The 15,348-nt window shown below is 48.2% G+C and overlaps 1 protein-coding gene across 2 annotated transcripts in view; it reads left to right on the top strand.

Moving 5' to 3' along the window:
- The window catches only part of LOC122399428 (COUP transcription factor 2), an 89,163-nt gene that overhangs the window by 52,526 nt on the left and 21,289 nt on the right, over positions 1-15,348 (top strand). The window contains exon 4 of one of the 2 annotated variants that reach the window (XM_043400107.1): positions 2,552-2,594. The exons of the other annotated variant lie outside the window; for it this stretch is intronic. Within the exon in view, the coding sequence (XP_043256042.1) occupies positions 2,552-2,594 (43 nt within the window). The remainder of the gene's footprint in view (positions 1-2,551; positions 2,595-15,348) is intronic. 2 annotated transcript variants of the gene reach the window in all.

Genomic DNA, 15,348 nt, shown 5'->3' with positions numbered 1-15,348 from the left:
AGAATGAGCGTAACATTAGCGATTAGTGCAGTGATTCGTAAGGGGTTGGACCAACTTGATACGTTTGTAAGATACTGTATTTTGGGGGTTAAAATTGTCTCAGATTCGTAGCGCAACCCAAGGTCTAATCGCAGCGGTCGAGATTCATCTTGGCGACCATAACTCGCCTCGATTCCGTCCAGGTAAAGCACGGCTCGTGGTAGGGTCGAAAGGGTGGCCGAGTACGGAAGACCCAAACGAGGTCCCAGCGTCGAATATCGAGCCACCTCTTCGACGTTTCCTCTCTTCTCTCTCCGTTCGTTCGGATCTCTCGAGAGATCCGAGATGAGAGGGCAGACCGCCTCGGATCCCGCGAGTGGATAATTATTAATCGTTATTTTCGCCAATCACGGCCGTTTATCTCGAAGCACGCAACGCCAATTATCTATCGACCGTTCGACCGGACGGGGAAAGACAGAGCAGAACGTTCAGGCGAGCGAAAAGAGGAGGGAGAGAAGAAATCGAAAGATGGATGGATAGAGGAGAGCGGAACGAAACGGCCAAGATACCACGAGCGAGAAAAAGAGAGAAATAGAGCTTGGATACGACTAGCTCTTACGGCGTTTAGCCGTATTCTCCTCTTTTCGTACTCGCTGTTCTACCGGACGCATCCTAGTCGAACGTGCGTGCAGATACGCGCGATTTTTCTACCCGTCGCTTCTCTTCTCGCGCTTCCCGCCTCTTCCAAGTACCGATGGACGCGATTCGGGCCCCGATTTCTGCATCTCGATGCACAGTTCGCTCTTCCACGAAAGATGCTCGCGATGAAAATCCTACCCGAACGTCGATATTGATCTCTCGAGGCGTATTCCAGTCTAAATATACAAGTTTTTTAGGTCGTTTTGCGATTAAAGATTATCCCCTCGTTTCGATGATTTGCAAATACGTTAAGCAACTTTTTCGTCATCCGCGGAGGAAAAACTGGTTAGGTTTGTTCCCGCGGGGGAAACATTCGCGCAGCTACTTTGAGACACCTAAGCTGTTGGCGACTCGAGATACGCGCGAGCGCGTCCAATTGAACGGCGTGCTCGTAAACTCGCGGCTCCGGTTAACATGCTGGCAATTATTAACTCTCCGAGCGGCGCGCACCGGCTCTTATTTCATTTCGAGTACGCGCGTGCGGGCTTGCATTTCCGCGTTTGCCGCTCGCCGAAAAATCACGGCGCTCGAGAGCGTGCCGGAAGAACGAGCGGATCGAGCGTGGACGAGGAAAAACGCGAGTCCAACCGGAGGGAGAAATTAATCGGTTTATATCGAGGAAGGATCGACCACGACGTCGTTATCTCGCCGCGGAATCCCGGCAGGGTGTGTCGTACGATCGGGCCATCTCGATCCTGCGCGAACCTAAAGGTTACCGTACAGAGGCCACGACATTTGTACCCCCGACACGTGATCCACGTACTCCGGGACTATCGGAGATCGTTGCACCCCTTCAACCCTTCTCAACTAGATCTACAAGATAGTTTGCGTCGACTCTGCTGGGGGGCTTTGATTCGCGGTACACACGGTTTTTAACAAGCAATATTGAACAGAATATGCGCCGGTCACCGGTGGCCACGACTCTTACGACAGGCTACGATCCAGTTCAGGACTTTTTGCGGCGCGTCGATCGCGCAAAAACTGGGCGACTCGTCGATTCGAAAAAAGAAAATAAAAAGAGACACGCATCTCGTCTATGAAACCAGCCATTCAGGATCGATCGTTACGCAGATTCCGTTCACCGTCTCCGTCGGGCAATGTCGCAATGTAAATTTCCCCGCGCGACTATTCTTACCGTTATTTTTTTCTGCCGGGTGACTACGCGCCTCGCGATCTATACCGGCGATAATTATTAGGTCGGTGCATACGAAATGCCGTTTTTCTGAAGTTTGAGTTTTGAAAGGATGCTCGGCTCGTCGATTGTCGGTGTACCGTTCTAAAGAAAACGCGGCTATTTACAGCGGACAAACGTTAAGTATTCAAAATAGAATCACCCGGCGTGTTCTACGATGGTTTTTTCTAATTTATAACGCGAATAATCAGAATGCTCGAGCGAAAGAATAAATTTAGCGTACGGGATTGCGTTAGCGCAAGAAGCGTTTAACGATCGTTTTAAATAATTCCCGCGGATGAATATTTAGACGATTTACGATCGTTCCTCGCGCGATGGGGTAAAGAAGACGTTCAAAAGCTCGGAGACCACCTCTTTGTTGCTTCGAAAGAACGAAAGAAATCTATTTTTAATACGAGTCGAGCCTCGGAATGTAAAATGGATTTCGCGCGACAATAGAAAACGGACGAAACACGTGCACGCATCAATTTTACTCTCGTTCGTTCCAGTAAAACTAATTAAATTAAACCGTACGCTGAAAGCGTCTTTGCGATCTACGATTCATTCATCGCGGGTTCTCATTTAATAGCACAGGAATCGAACAGATACGTTTACGGTTAGCTGCAAGAAGCTACATTAAAGAATAGATGGAAATTGATCTCAACTATTGAGAAATATAAATTGTTCTTTTCTTTGTTTCAGGTAAACCAGTGACCCTCGTATCTCTTTCGACTATGGTAGCAACGTAAGTGTTAGTTTAAAAAATTGGAAACAGCTTTTGGCGGGAAAGTATCGCTCGACGCTTTGCTCCCTCGTAACAATGGAACGAGCAGCTGTCAAAGTCTTCGGAAAGTTTGTTTACGCGAATGGCTCGCACGACGGGGAAAGACGATAAATCGGAGTTGCGGAAATTTACGTTCGTCTTTGCCGCTGAGATTGTTTTGCGTTCTCGAGTGTACGACGCGTGGTCGTTACTCAACGATCTCGTAACGTTGTTTGCTCATCGAGTTTACGAAACAACGCCATCGATAAATCCTCGATCTCGCACGCGTTCCGTATCTGGTAGCGCGCGACTCCTTATCGTTCGAGTTTCTAAACTATTATCATCGTAACGTCTTTGTGACGCAAATTAGAAGAAACCGACTCGTAGAATAATTGCGTAAAAGCTGATTCAATAAACAAAAATAAATTTTTTTGGAGGGGAAAAACGAATGAAAATTTCTAAAATGCAAATCGAACGGAATAGAGGAAAACCGCAGAATCGTTCGAAGGGAGGGCTCGATTAAGTCGTGGTCGCTTCGAAGGGGGGCTCTCTGTTTTCCACGACTTCCGAACAATGTAATTTTTCGGCGGATAATGCGACAACGGTTTCTCGTTTGCTCCGGAGTGCAGCCGCGGAGCAGAAGTAAGGAGAGCCCGATAAAACTTCTCACTTAGCCGAGAGTGGGCGAACCCTTTTCGGAGACGGGGAATCGTAAAGTTAGGAAGCACCGGTGCGGTCTGCCGGCCGGCGCGCCGCGACGCATCCGTCCGACGTTTGTTCGCCGCGAAACGAAGTTTAAAACTCAGCCGCGCCCGTGAATCCAATTTTCCACGATTGAAGTTCTCCCCGTTGCTCGTTCGGGGGGTGAGTGCGAGAAACCGAAACTCGACGAATTCGTTTGAATGGAAGATCAACGTCGAACGACTCCAGCCAAAGTCTGTGCGACTATTCCTCCAGTCGCGGGCCGTCCAACGGTTGCGCAACTCGCGCGATTCGCGACGCAGTTCAAAGTTCACCGTCGACCAGCGGCGCGATACTGGTTATCCTCGGGACGATGTTATCGTTCCCACCGAACGCCGTGTACCTCGCGTCGGTTTTAAATTTCGTTCGAAAGACTCGGTTTAGATTTTAATTTCGTGACCGTGAAAAATATTGGCGCGAAATTTCCGTGAATACCTAGCGATGACTGTTCGAAAACGGTCATTCCAATCGATCGTGGCATTGTCGGAGCGCGCAGATCTCGAGAGAGGACATCTTTCCGTTTCGGATACAATGCCGGGCGAACGAGATCTCGGGTCCGCGATACAATGCTGGCCGGACGCTTGAATAAATATCGATCATACCGATGCCAGAAGAAAATATTATTTTCATATTCGGCGTGCATCTTGCGTCGCCTTCGGGACGAACAGCTGCCCGCCGCGGGGACAATGCCGACGCGTAATCCAATAACGCCAAACCCTCGTCCGCCCCCCGAACCGGAGATCCCGGAAAGCCTGTCGTTGGGCCCACCGTTCAGGGAAATCGACGGTTTCCGCGATGACTGGCCACTTTCGGTGGAAATATATTTTTTCATCGTTCGTTTTCTGGTCGAAGCAACGGACGGGGGTTGGCGGGACGTCCGCGAAAAATAACGAGGCGAATTACGATACCGGTCGACGATAACCGGTTATGGAAAGTCGGGGCTGCGAGAGCACGAGGTTTTGTAATAACGAGATATTAAGGTAAACGGAGACGGTATCTCGGTAACGAGGATAGTCGGTCTCGGTATTGTCCCGACGCGGGAAATATGCCCGCACGTGCGACGGCCAATAAATAGGTAGGATTACGGATTATTAGTGGTGGTCGGAAGGGTGCGTCGCGGGGGTACGAAGAGGATCGAAGTGGAACGAAGCCGAAGACGCGCGACTCTCCGTTAAGAGTAACCTGCGCTCGTAACGGGCATTCCGGCGGGCGCACACGGCAAATCGGATAATCCGCCGCGACAATAGGTCGGGAGGTTAAGCGTGTTTGCTCTTCTCTCGAAGACGCGCTCGGCCGACAATGGGTCTTGCGAGAGCACTTTTCGAGGTTCGTTCGGGTCGCTTTGTGACATGGGAAAAAGGAGAGAAAGAGGGAGACGGAGCAGCAGCTTTCTCGAGGGAGAAAAGAGGGTAGGTGGCCGGTGCCTACCCCGACGTCCGAGTGTCTGTTCCCCGCCGGATACGAGGACGAGACGCCGGCAGTCTCGTCCTTGGACGGCACGAGTCGCACCGGGCCAAGTGCACGCCCGAATCGGCCACAATGAGCCCAATTAACCGACCAGTGTACACACAATCGACAACAAACCGTATATATTCCGCCGGGTCGGGACCAAGGATCTCGAGAATGATCTTTATCCGAACCGAGATCCATGGATGCAGCCGCTACGCCGAGAAAGAGCCACCAGCTGCCCCGGGCCAGCTTCCTAAAGCGCGCGTCGAATCGCGCGATTCGATCTTCCGGATTCGAGGGATATTCGAGATCCCTTAAGAACCACTCGATTCGACTCGCGACACCGTGACTTCTTTCCTAGAAAAACACTCGACCTTCCGTGGACCAATTCCAATTTGCTGGTCTAAATAAGTCCTCGATCTTAATGAGCAACGATGTTAAATAAAATTGTAAGGTCGACCTACTCAGCGCTTTCTGTCCAAAAGTACGATATATTTTATTTATTTTGGGGCGACTCGAGAGGCTGTAGCAAAACTCGTCGTTTCGAGCAGCTCCAGTCTGGAGGCTGTCTATTTAGGAGGTCGGGGCATAAAGAGAGGAACGAGTGGCTCGGTCGAACGATTTCGGCGAACGGGACGCGATGCACAGCTGGCGGGAATCGACACGCCTACGGGGACTCGGCTTTAAAGAGGAAAACAGCGTAGAATGGATATTTGACCGAACACTCGAGAGGTCGTTATCTCTTTCAGGGTGCGCGGAAAGCGGACGATTCGACCAAAACACGGGCCATTCTTCGCCGAGCTGTGTCCAGAGACTTCTTCATGGGCCGAAAAATGCCGATGCCTTCGATGTTGTGGCATTACGTGCCTGTCAATGTACAAATCACAGCCCATTTACTCCATTCAGAGCTCCGCTCGTTTAACGACACTCGGACCCGCGCTTCGGTCATAAATTCTCACGCGGGCACCGCTCTCGTTCTTCCTTTGACACGACTCTTCTCCCCTTCCCTCTCTACGAGAGCCTGGACGTCGGAGAAATGCAGGCTTCCGGTTACGAGCAACGGATGAAAATCTCCTGTCGCTTCGAGCCTCGCGTTTCCGATATTAGAACGTCCCGGAAAATATTGCGTGGTTAAGAGATTTTTTTAAAGCAGTACGACATGGAATTCTTTTTTACAAACATATTGTTACGCAGCCTACAACCATCTCGACGCACGCGGGGGATCAGAAATTGATCTCGGTGTGACGTTTCGATACCACCCTCGCAATCTTGCATCGCTGAAATCCGTAACAATTCTATACAAGCCCATGACTTCGTAAACCACTTCGCCACTGACTTCGTTAACCCCCAAACCCATTGTGCGTGCCCCGCGTAACACTCCTGTGCCTTCTGAATCGGAGTGCGCGATTGTAACGTGGTCCCCGGACTAAATCGAATATCGGACCCTATTAGAAAGGGTTCGGTACAGATTTCTCTGCCTCGCTTTCTGCAAATTAGGTACCACCGTTCCTCGAATCGATTTGTTTCTCTTCTAAATGGTAGTTTAAAGTCTCGAGCCAAGTTTACTAAACACGCGGTAATGCTGGATCTAAAAGAAAAAAACAACGCTAAAGGAGAAAGAAACGATATACCGCGTCTCTAATCTTAGAAAATTTCTGTACTTCGCTAATGACAACTGGGCGAACGAACGTTTCAGTAGAAATAATTATGATAGATAGTCCGCAGCAGACAGTGGAACTTTATCATCTGAAAACACTCTTAAGAGCAAGGCGAGCGTCGTAAATAATAAACATGAATATAATTGAAAAGCGCCGTATTAGCGAAGCACTCTAAAGCGAAGAGCCTTAAAGCGAGGTATGCCTGTATACTATTCATTGCTATGAAAATCTCATCGTATCTCCGGACGTTTGAATCGTGTTCACGATTCCCAGCTACGGACAGTCATCGTGTTAAATGTGCAATAAGTAAATTATTCGCTGACTTATAATTCGCGTCTCGTTGTACTTCATACGTTTCCTCAATCCTCTATGCGCTCTCCATATTTGTTCTCGGTGCTCGGTCTCGAGGAAATATATACAGGGTGTTAAAAGAAGAGGTCTAAGAATTTAAAGACTCGTATTGCCCGTCGAGAGGAGTGATAAATCTCTGCACGCCGTAGGTTCTACAATCGACTTTAATATTTACGATCGTTCGAGTTGTAAATTAAAACTATTCGCGACACTCTTTTTTTCCTCGAACAGTAAAAAAACCCTCGACCGATAAAACTTTTCCAAGAATGCAAAGTCAGTTTTTATGTTCCTCTCCGATCCTGACGCGAAGATTGAACGGTTAATCGGACAACGTTTCGAAACGCTATTTGCAATAATAAACGTTGCAGCGGGGAACGTATACGCGACTATGCTATCAATATCCGTGCGATATGTATAACAGAGGGATAATGAACGCGGCCAGTAGCATTGCGCTTAATTAATTTGGTCTCGATGGAAATTGAGTTAAATTTTTTCCTAAGCGATCGATGAAATTCTGTTTGAAACTACTCGTACAGACCGTAATTGTATGAAATTCTATTGATACGCGGCGAAGATTGGATTATGTCAACAATGCGGTTTAATCCGAAATATTATTCCTGCCGAAATTAAATACTTGATGCTCATCGACCGTCGGCACTCGCCAGACGAGATTGATACGCGAAACGTTTGGCAAAAGAACACTCCGATTCTAATAATATGTCTCTTCGGTGCAATTTATCTACTCGTCCAAAAAGTTCGTCGGTTCGAAAACAATGGGTCGAAGTCGAACGGATTTTGCAATGGACGAATCGTTCGAGCAGGGTCCGGAGATTAAGCTTCGCTTTCTTGCTAGACACGACCAGTCTCGACTACCAACGAGTATCGATTTTAGCGCTCGAAACCCGTTCGTTTAATCGTTGTGCGAAGAGCAACTTACGATAAACGTTTCCTAGTCGTCGTTGGCCGATGGCCGACAGATAGATATAATTTATTGTTGGTACAGTAGATAAGCCTTTCGCCGATCGAACAGGTTCGCAGCTGCAGCCTCGGACAACCGGCGCGTGCATGTCGAGATCGGCGTTGCCTTCGAATCGATTTCGCGCCGCGGTGTCGACGAACGATTTTCGATCGGGCGAATTACGGGCCATTCCACGGCAAATCGATCACATTCGTACATCGAGCTCGAGAATTCCGATGATATTGAAATATGGCGCAATTTTTACAAAATTGAAACATCGCTGAGACCGGGAGATTCGTTGTTTACGCTGGTTCCTGTCAAAAGTTGTACGATTTTGTCACGCCGCGAGGCGATTAGTTTGAGTTTTCCACACGCGCGTCGACGCGAGTAAAGTCAGAGACCAGTTACTTTGTTCCATTTAAATGCGCGGATATAAATCAGCCTCGCTGCCCTTTCCATCGAGTGATTTACACGGTGAAGCGGCTGTCGGATAAATTAGTAAGGGGGAACGTGAACTAGACCGCACGATGCTCGCGATAAAAACAACGTCCACGCGATTCGAGCCGTTGTTGTCGCATTTCCTGACCCGTCCAAGACGCATTTCTCGAGCTCCTAAGACCGGAAAACACGATGGGCATCTTCATACGAGTGTCACTTTCGATTCCCGATCGTACGAATCGCTTTTGCAAAAGAAATCTGGAGATTTAGCGAAACGAGCTAGCCCAAGAAAGGAACAGATGTTACAAAATTTCGTGGCATTAATTACTAACCGGTTGCTGGCGTAACATTCGCCTAATAGCGTCCGATGTTATTCGACGTAAAATAGTAGGGAATGTCTTATGATTCTAATTTGTGCATGGAGCTTAATGTTCCTTTAAATACCAGGACACGTAACATGGCAGTTAATTAGTTTGTATAAGAATAATAAGTCGTCAGCGATTCTGGGTTTTCTCCGGGGATATTAATCGTAACTGCGACAGTTAAGGATTACAGTTGCGATATATTACTGGCGTAGGAATACTCAATTTGTACGGGATAAACCTAAAAAATCTCTGCCGGATAGTTTGAAATATATTGGAGAAGAAACTGGGACACTAGATAATTGTACAATATTTAAAACGTCTTCGAATGTATATACTTTGCTAGACGGGATTGGAAATTCTGGGTGTACTCGTTCTATCGTTTATATAGGTGGTCGGTAAAACTCTTTCAGAAGTATAAATGGCACCATTGAAGCTGCTATGAGACCTGCTGATTTCGTTTGTAGATTTCATTCAAAGCAACGTAGCGTGAGTCGGTTACCTGAAACGCGTCGCACCGCGGCCGTTAACAGTTAATTATGATGTCAATTACAAAACGCCCACCCTCGAAGTAACTTTGTTTTCTAGAGGACGCTTCAAGGAACGCGTTCGTATCCTTCCACATTTTTAACAATCAGCGAAATTGCATTTCTTTGTACGCGTTAAAGGGCATCTTCTCGTAATGTAAATAATGCAAGGGGTCTATCATTGGAGATGCTGCATTATACTCCGGCAAGAAAAATTACCCAAGAGAAAAGTTCCTTACACCGACTAGAGTCTGGCAGGACTCTTGATTCCCGTTCCTTTATGACTCGGATAACGACGAAAGGGCTAGTTACTCCGACCCCTGTACCCGTCCGGTAATGGTACCCTGGACGAGAGGGGGGAATCGTCTTCATGATCTACGAATTAAGGACTATGGCTGAGTATTCCTAAGCGCTATGGCGCGGAACCACAATCAACGTCCTACCACGGAGTACCTTAGGTTTCAGCTTCCGAGTAACCTTTGTGCCACCTTAATCAATCAACCCTTGGATGTAGTTTTCGTCGAAGCACGCCCACACCGGAAGCAACGAGTTTTGCGAGCCGAGAACAAAGGCAGTACCGAGTACTCGTAACCAATACAGGCGTTCGTACGTGATATACAAATTAACTGTACAAAATGGCGCGGTTCGGTAACAAAAAATATTTCTAAGGACGGGATAGATCCCTTTTCGTGTACCAGATCTACCAGAGACGTTGGTCTACGATCCCAGAATATTTCTCGTTATCTTTATACGTTTTGCAACGAGTTCCTGGCCGGTCGGAGTTTCCGCGTAGCGTCTCGTCTCTGTCCCCGGGTCGAGGCTCGAGAAACGTTTCAGATTGCGCGATAGCTGGCTTTCGCGGAGCGGTCGAAAGGCAGGAGCAACGAGAGGAAGAGAGAGAGAGAGAGGGAACGAGAGGACAGGGTCCGGGACCCCCCAGCGTTCAATGAGAGACATTTCTCATCATTTTCCATTCAGACCGTCTGAGTTATAAGCCCGGTACGTCTTCTATCCCGGCACAATCGTTCGATTTATTATAACCGCGAGAAGCCTAATGAATTTAATTTCATATTTCACGGCCGGTAAGTAGCCGGGCACGATGCCGTCGTGAATATCGCCGCGAACCCACGGCCGCCGCGTTTACCCGCCGATTTAGGTGCCCCTGCAACCTCCCCCGTTCCATCTGCTACCACTGTGACCCGCGCTTCGTCCAGCCAACGAGCCGTGGAAGAAAGGAAGACGCTGCAGAAAGGGCTGTTCCTTTTCTGCGCGATTCACGAGAGTCGTATGGAATCGAGGTCGTATCTCAGCCGCGGTGGAAGAAGAAGGAACGTGGCTCCGAACGTTCCGCTCCTCTTCGAGGAGTTACCTTTAGCCGGGCCACCAGAGGACGCGATATAGTGCTCGATATTTCTCGAGGTCTCTTCCCTCGATTTTTACCTTTACTCCGCTGCGCTGGCCACGGCTAGTCCCTTTGCGTATATTTCGGACGTACGATAATATATCTCGAGCTAATGTTTCTCGTTGAATGCGCGGACCCAACGCGACGCATAAAAATCGAACGACGGAGGAGCAGTTATTTTTTATTGCCAAGCGATTTATCGTACAGTTGGGACTCGACCGGACTCCGGGAGAGGGATAGCGATCGAAAGGAGTTAAACCGCGGTTCGTTTCTTTTTTTTTCTGTTTTTTTTATCTCGTTTATCGAAGGTCATATAAATATTGCATAAATTCGCGACGAGTGTGTATTAATTGGCTCGTACGAAGCTATACGGTAAACGCTATTTAACTCGACGTTTCGATCGCCGTGGACCTCCCTCGGGGTATAATTCTACTTGAACGATGGTGCATCGTAAAATAATTGGGGCCGCGATTAGTTTACGATACTCTCTAATTTATCATGTTTTTTTACGAAATAAGGAATTGTTCCAAGACTTTACTGCTTGCAAAACGTTTTCTTCGAATACTTTGGGGTTTAATACGAGTATCGGCGACGCGATTGTGCGCACCATTAAATATGCAAATTACTCGGATCGAGAAAAAGAGAGAAAGGTAATAAATATAAACGATCGTAAACGTCCTGTGACACGAGGACAGATGTCGAACCAGACTGAAAAGCCATTCGATAATATTGAAAAGCGTACTTGATTCTTACGTAGCACGCAGCCGGGCAATTGTGCGCCATTCGACGTGCCTTACGAGTCGCGGATATTTTCTCACCGTGATTTAACGACTTTCGAGTCCGGAGTCGAAGAAACCCGCTCGGTGGGAAATGTACGAATCGAACACGCGTTCGTACACCATCGGATTCGTGCTTTCGTTATATTCGTTGCCAAACTACACGGAATTTTCAAGTAGCGACCTGTCTGTACAAATTTCCACGCATACCTTGCACGCCCAATTATCTGTATACGACTTTCGATGAATAAATCGATCTTTGCGCGTAACGTACAACGAATCTAACGTAGGTTTTACGTCGGAAAGTGAACGTATATTAGTCAGGCTTTTGACACGAGCCGACACACGGGACTTCTATACGAACTACAGAATTTACTTCGCCAGGCAACCGTTGCTTCTATTAAAATCAGATCTTTGAGAATGGTAGTTTCGAGACTAGCGCAACGACGCGACGTGGTCTTCGAATACTGATATACGCCTTTGGTGTAATAACCATTTCCAATACGAGAACCTTTGCGGACGATACGGCTGTAATGGCAGCAAATGAATACCCTCCAGTTCCATGGGAACACCTTCGAGAAGACCTAGACCAAGAGAAACGGTGGTTATCCAAATGGCAAACAAAGGCTAACGATAATAAATTGCACGCGTCGATTTTGCAATAAAGAAAACTGCTTTCCCCGCTGGATCTAAACAATGAACCTGTATCGAGATCTAGAACTTCGTTCTAATATTATAAGATATCTATCGCGTTGCTAGCGTTCCCGACTTCGGTCACCCCTGTCTAATTCGCGTCTCTGGCTCGAGTAAAAGCAAGTTATTCCAGTTTTACGCTGAAAACATCGACTGGTTCGCAGCGGATCGCTACGTTCCGTGGATGGAATCGGCGTTGGAGCAAAAAACACTCGCGTCCCTTTGCATTTCGTCAGTCCTCTTGTTCCCTGGCGTACGATCGCGTTCGTTGACGCGAAACTCGAAGGGAAACGTTTCGAAAGTACTCGGGGAAAGAGTTATCGACAGGATCGTCGAACATCGGAGCTTTCCCGTTCGATAAAAGCGTCGACCAGCCGGGAATCGCTTTAATTCCTAGAGGCTGGGCTCTCTCCCCTTTCGATTCACCGCGGTTCGAAAAAAAGCCGCATCTTTTTCCGCGTTCTGCTGTTACCCGTAAGTCTTCCCTGGCACTGCCCCGAAATAATGGCCGACTCGTCGTTTGCCGCGTTGTCCCACGCTCGGGAACGATTCGCGGTAGTTAAGTTATTAAATTTATCTCCTCGAGCCAGACTAAAAATCGCGGTGATTTATTATTTTTTGCTGCTTAACGACGCGACCAACGGAATATGGCCCGGAGTAAGTCTCCCCTGTTTCTCTTCTTCTGGCTCTGACCGACTGCGCCGCGTCGTCGTCGCGTCTTCCTAGCTTTTTTCCCCAGCCACGCGCCCGACCATCGGGGCTAACTCGTTGCGATAAATTTTCGCGATCGCTGTGGTTCCCTCTCGCCTGGATCCTTCGACGCGTGAACGATCATCGCCAACAACCAGTCACCCACGTCGCGACGTCTCCTTCTAAATGAATCCCGAAGGATCTCGTTTCCGTTTTGGCGTGGCTCGCGGTGCCCTGCGAGCGAGGATAACGCGTCGAGGGAGCAGGAAGCGTCCTGAGACCTGCACGCGCTCTCGCACTCACCTATCGAGCCGGTCGTAATTACGCGGCAATTTTTTCAAAGGCTCGCGCGCTCGATGTATGTATCTCGTTTTTCTTTCTACCCGTTCCATCCACCCGACTGCGTTTATCTCCGTTTCTATGCCTCCTCCCTGCTCCTCCCCTCCTTCTTTAACTATTATTAGCGGTAATGCATGCCATTAGCGTCAAGGTTCGTGCGCGAGAACGAGGAGTCTCTCGATATACTCGAGGGAATCCGTGGTTTTATAAGCTCTGACCGTGCTCGGCCTGCCTGGCTGGCCTGCCCGTCCGACTGGCTGACTCTGTTCGCCCGGCCCGGGCCCAGCCGAGTTCGTTCCTTCGTTCGCCGGCTCGTCCTCCCGCGAGAACCTACTTCGACGACCTCTGCTGCTAAGAGGAAGGAGAAGACCAAGCGTCCGCTTCTCTCTGCTCTTCTTCGACGCTTCGCTTCTCTTTCCTCCTGTTCGAGAGGCGAGTGTACGCTAAGCGAACCGTGTCGCGCAACTACCACGGATGATCCTGACCGAGGCATCCGCGTCGGTCATCTCGTACCCTCGCTCGAGCCTCTTAAAGGGACAATTGCCTCCTTTTTCTGCCCGGAGAAAATTACTTTCGAGACGGTGTTTCGAATTCGTTTCGAGAAAAACTAATACACGCGCGCGTTTGGGCTTTAAGCGCGGACATAAAACCGGTGCCTATTTACATTACCGGTCTCACGCCGAAATGTTACCGAAACTCGGAGGCCAACAGTAGTTCTCGGATGACCCTAAAACAATCGATACACGGCCGGGGGCCCAACTCGCGGATAAGCCTCTAATAATCCTCTGCATATACATGCCGCTTAAACTGTACCTTCGAAATCTCTCGAATTGACGAGAAGCGTCAGACTGGAAATTGTGCCTCGTTTGTTACCCCGGAACAGAAAATAGATTTCCGACGGGAACGGAAGAGACTCTTGACATAGTAATTGGGTTCTAAAAAGAAACAATAGGCGCTCAAAGGGACGAAGTTCGAACGATTTCGATAGTTGGATTTTTCGGTATACCCTTTGTGCGTGGCCGTGGCTGGTCCAGCGTATTCTGGGAATAAAAGATTTCCGTGTAATCGGGGTTTCGAGTAAACGGGCTCTCGATAATCGATACCACGCCGCGTCGCGTCGTATCGACTCGTCTTGTCTCGCGGAGATAGCGTTGGCCGAACGGAACGTGTACGCCGGGCGATAATCGAGATTACTTTCGAAGCTCGTCGAGCGGGAAAAGACACGAGATGGAGAGAGAGAGAATGCTGAAAGGAAGGTGCGCTACCCATGGCCAATACCGTTACCGTGTAGAGCCGTAGAAGATCCCCGCGTCGATGACCCTCCGCGTTGCTTAACGGCGATTAGAGAAGAACGCTCCAACGATTTCCTTCGCGGCAATATTCGCATCGTCGGGTGGAGTAATTTCGCATCCCGCCTCTCTGACGATAAATTTACCAAACGTGGAAAAACTGTGCTTATTTTCTCTTGACACTGAGCAAACCGAAGATGCCCAGTAAACCATCGCTCTGAACCCTGAACCCTGAACCCTTCGATTACAAACCGGGGTTTTTTTTTCAACGAGGACGTGCATATCGTGTCTGTAAACGTTTGTTCCTGGAGTAATCGTTCCTGGACAGCCCAGGATAATTGTGAAGCGTTATGTTCGTGGATCGTCTAATATTACGAGAGACATGCCACAGGAATTTGCGTTCGACGCTCTCGGGCGGCTTATTATGATTTAGATTTAAAGCGTTGTTAACGGAAGAACTTAACGAGGCGTATTTAGAAGGCTCGAGGGCATTTAAACTCGACAGAATGTCGGATAATAAAAGTTAGGACCATAGAGAGGCAGCATTCTTTACGTGTTGGAAAAGAGCCGCGAAGTAGAAGGATTCCTGGAGTTCGTGGGGTGGGGGTATTTAATTATGACCTTCTTTCGACAGAAGCAAACGATATGACATTTAGAATTGTTGAACATTAGCATATCAGTCTTACTCCACGCGCGGAGGCTAATTAACTCTTTCCGTGTAACGATGTCACGTACTAACGAGTTTAACCTATCGAAGATTTTTAGATTCCTGGCGTATAGTAAAAATTTTCAACCTCGGAAAAGTTGAATAAAAGCAAACCTGCGCGAGATTCATGCGGTGGATCTAGCGATGGGACTAACATCCCCCCATACTTGATCCCCCTAAATATCTAAACGTTTTAATCGTTATTCGCGAATAAAATTTGTCCAATATTTCATTTCGATTCTCTTTGATATTTATTTCCAAGTACTTTGTCAATACGTAATCGTATCGGGCCCATTACTAGGTACACCTGATAGCATGGACACCGGTTTGGAACGATGGTCGCTATATTTTACAGAA

Source organism: Colletes gigas, unplaced genomic scaffold (assembly GCF_013123115.1).
Source record: "Colletes gigas isolate AHSC1104 unplaced genomic scaffold, ASM1312311v1 Colletes_gigas_Sc00013, whole genome shotgun sequence".
NCBI lineage: Eukaryota > Metazoa > Arthropoda > Insecta > Hymenoptera > Colletidae > Colletes > Colletes gigas.
This window is presented reverse-complemented; position numbering and strand designations above follow the sequence as displayed.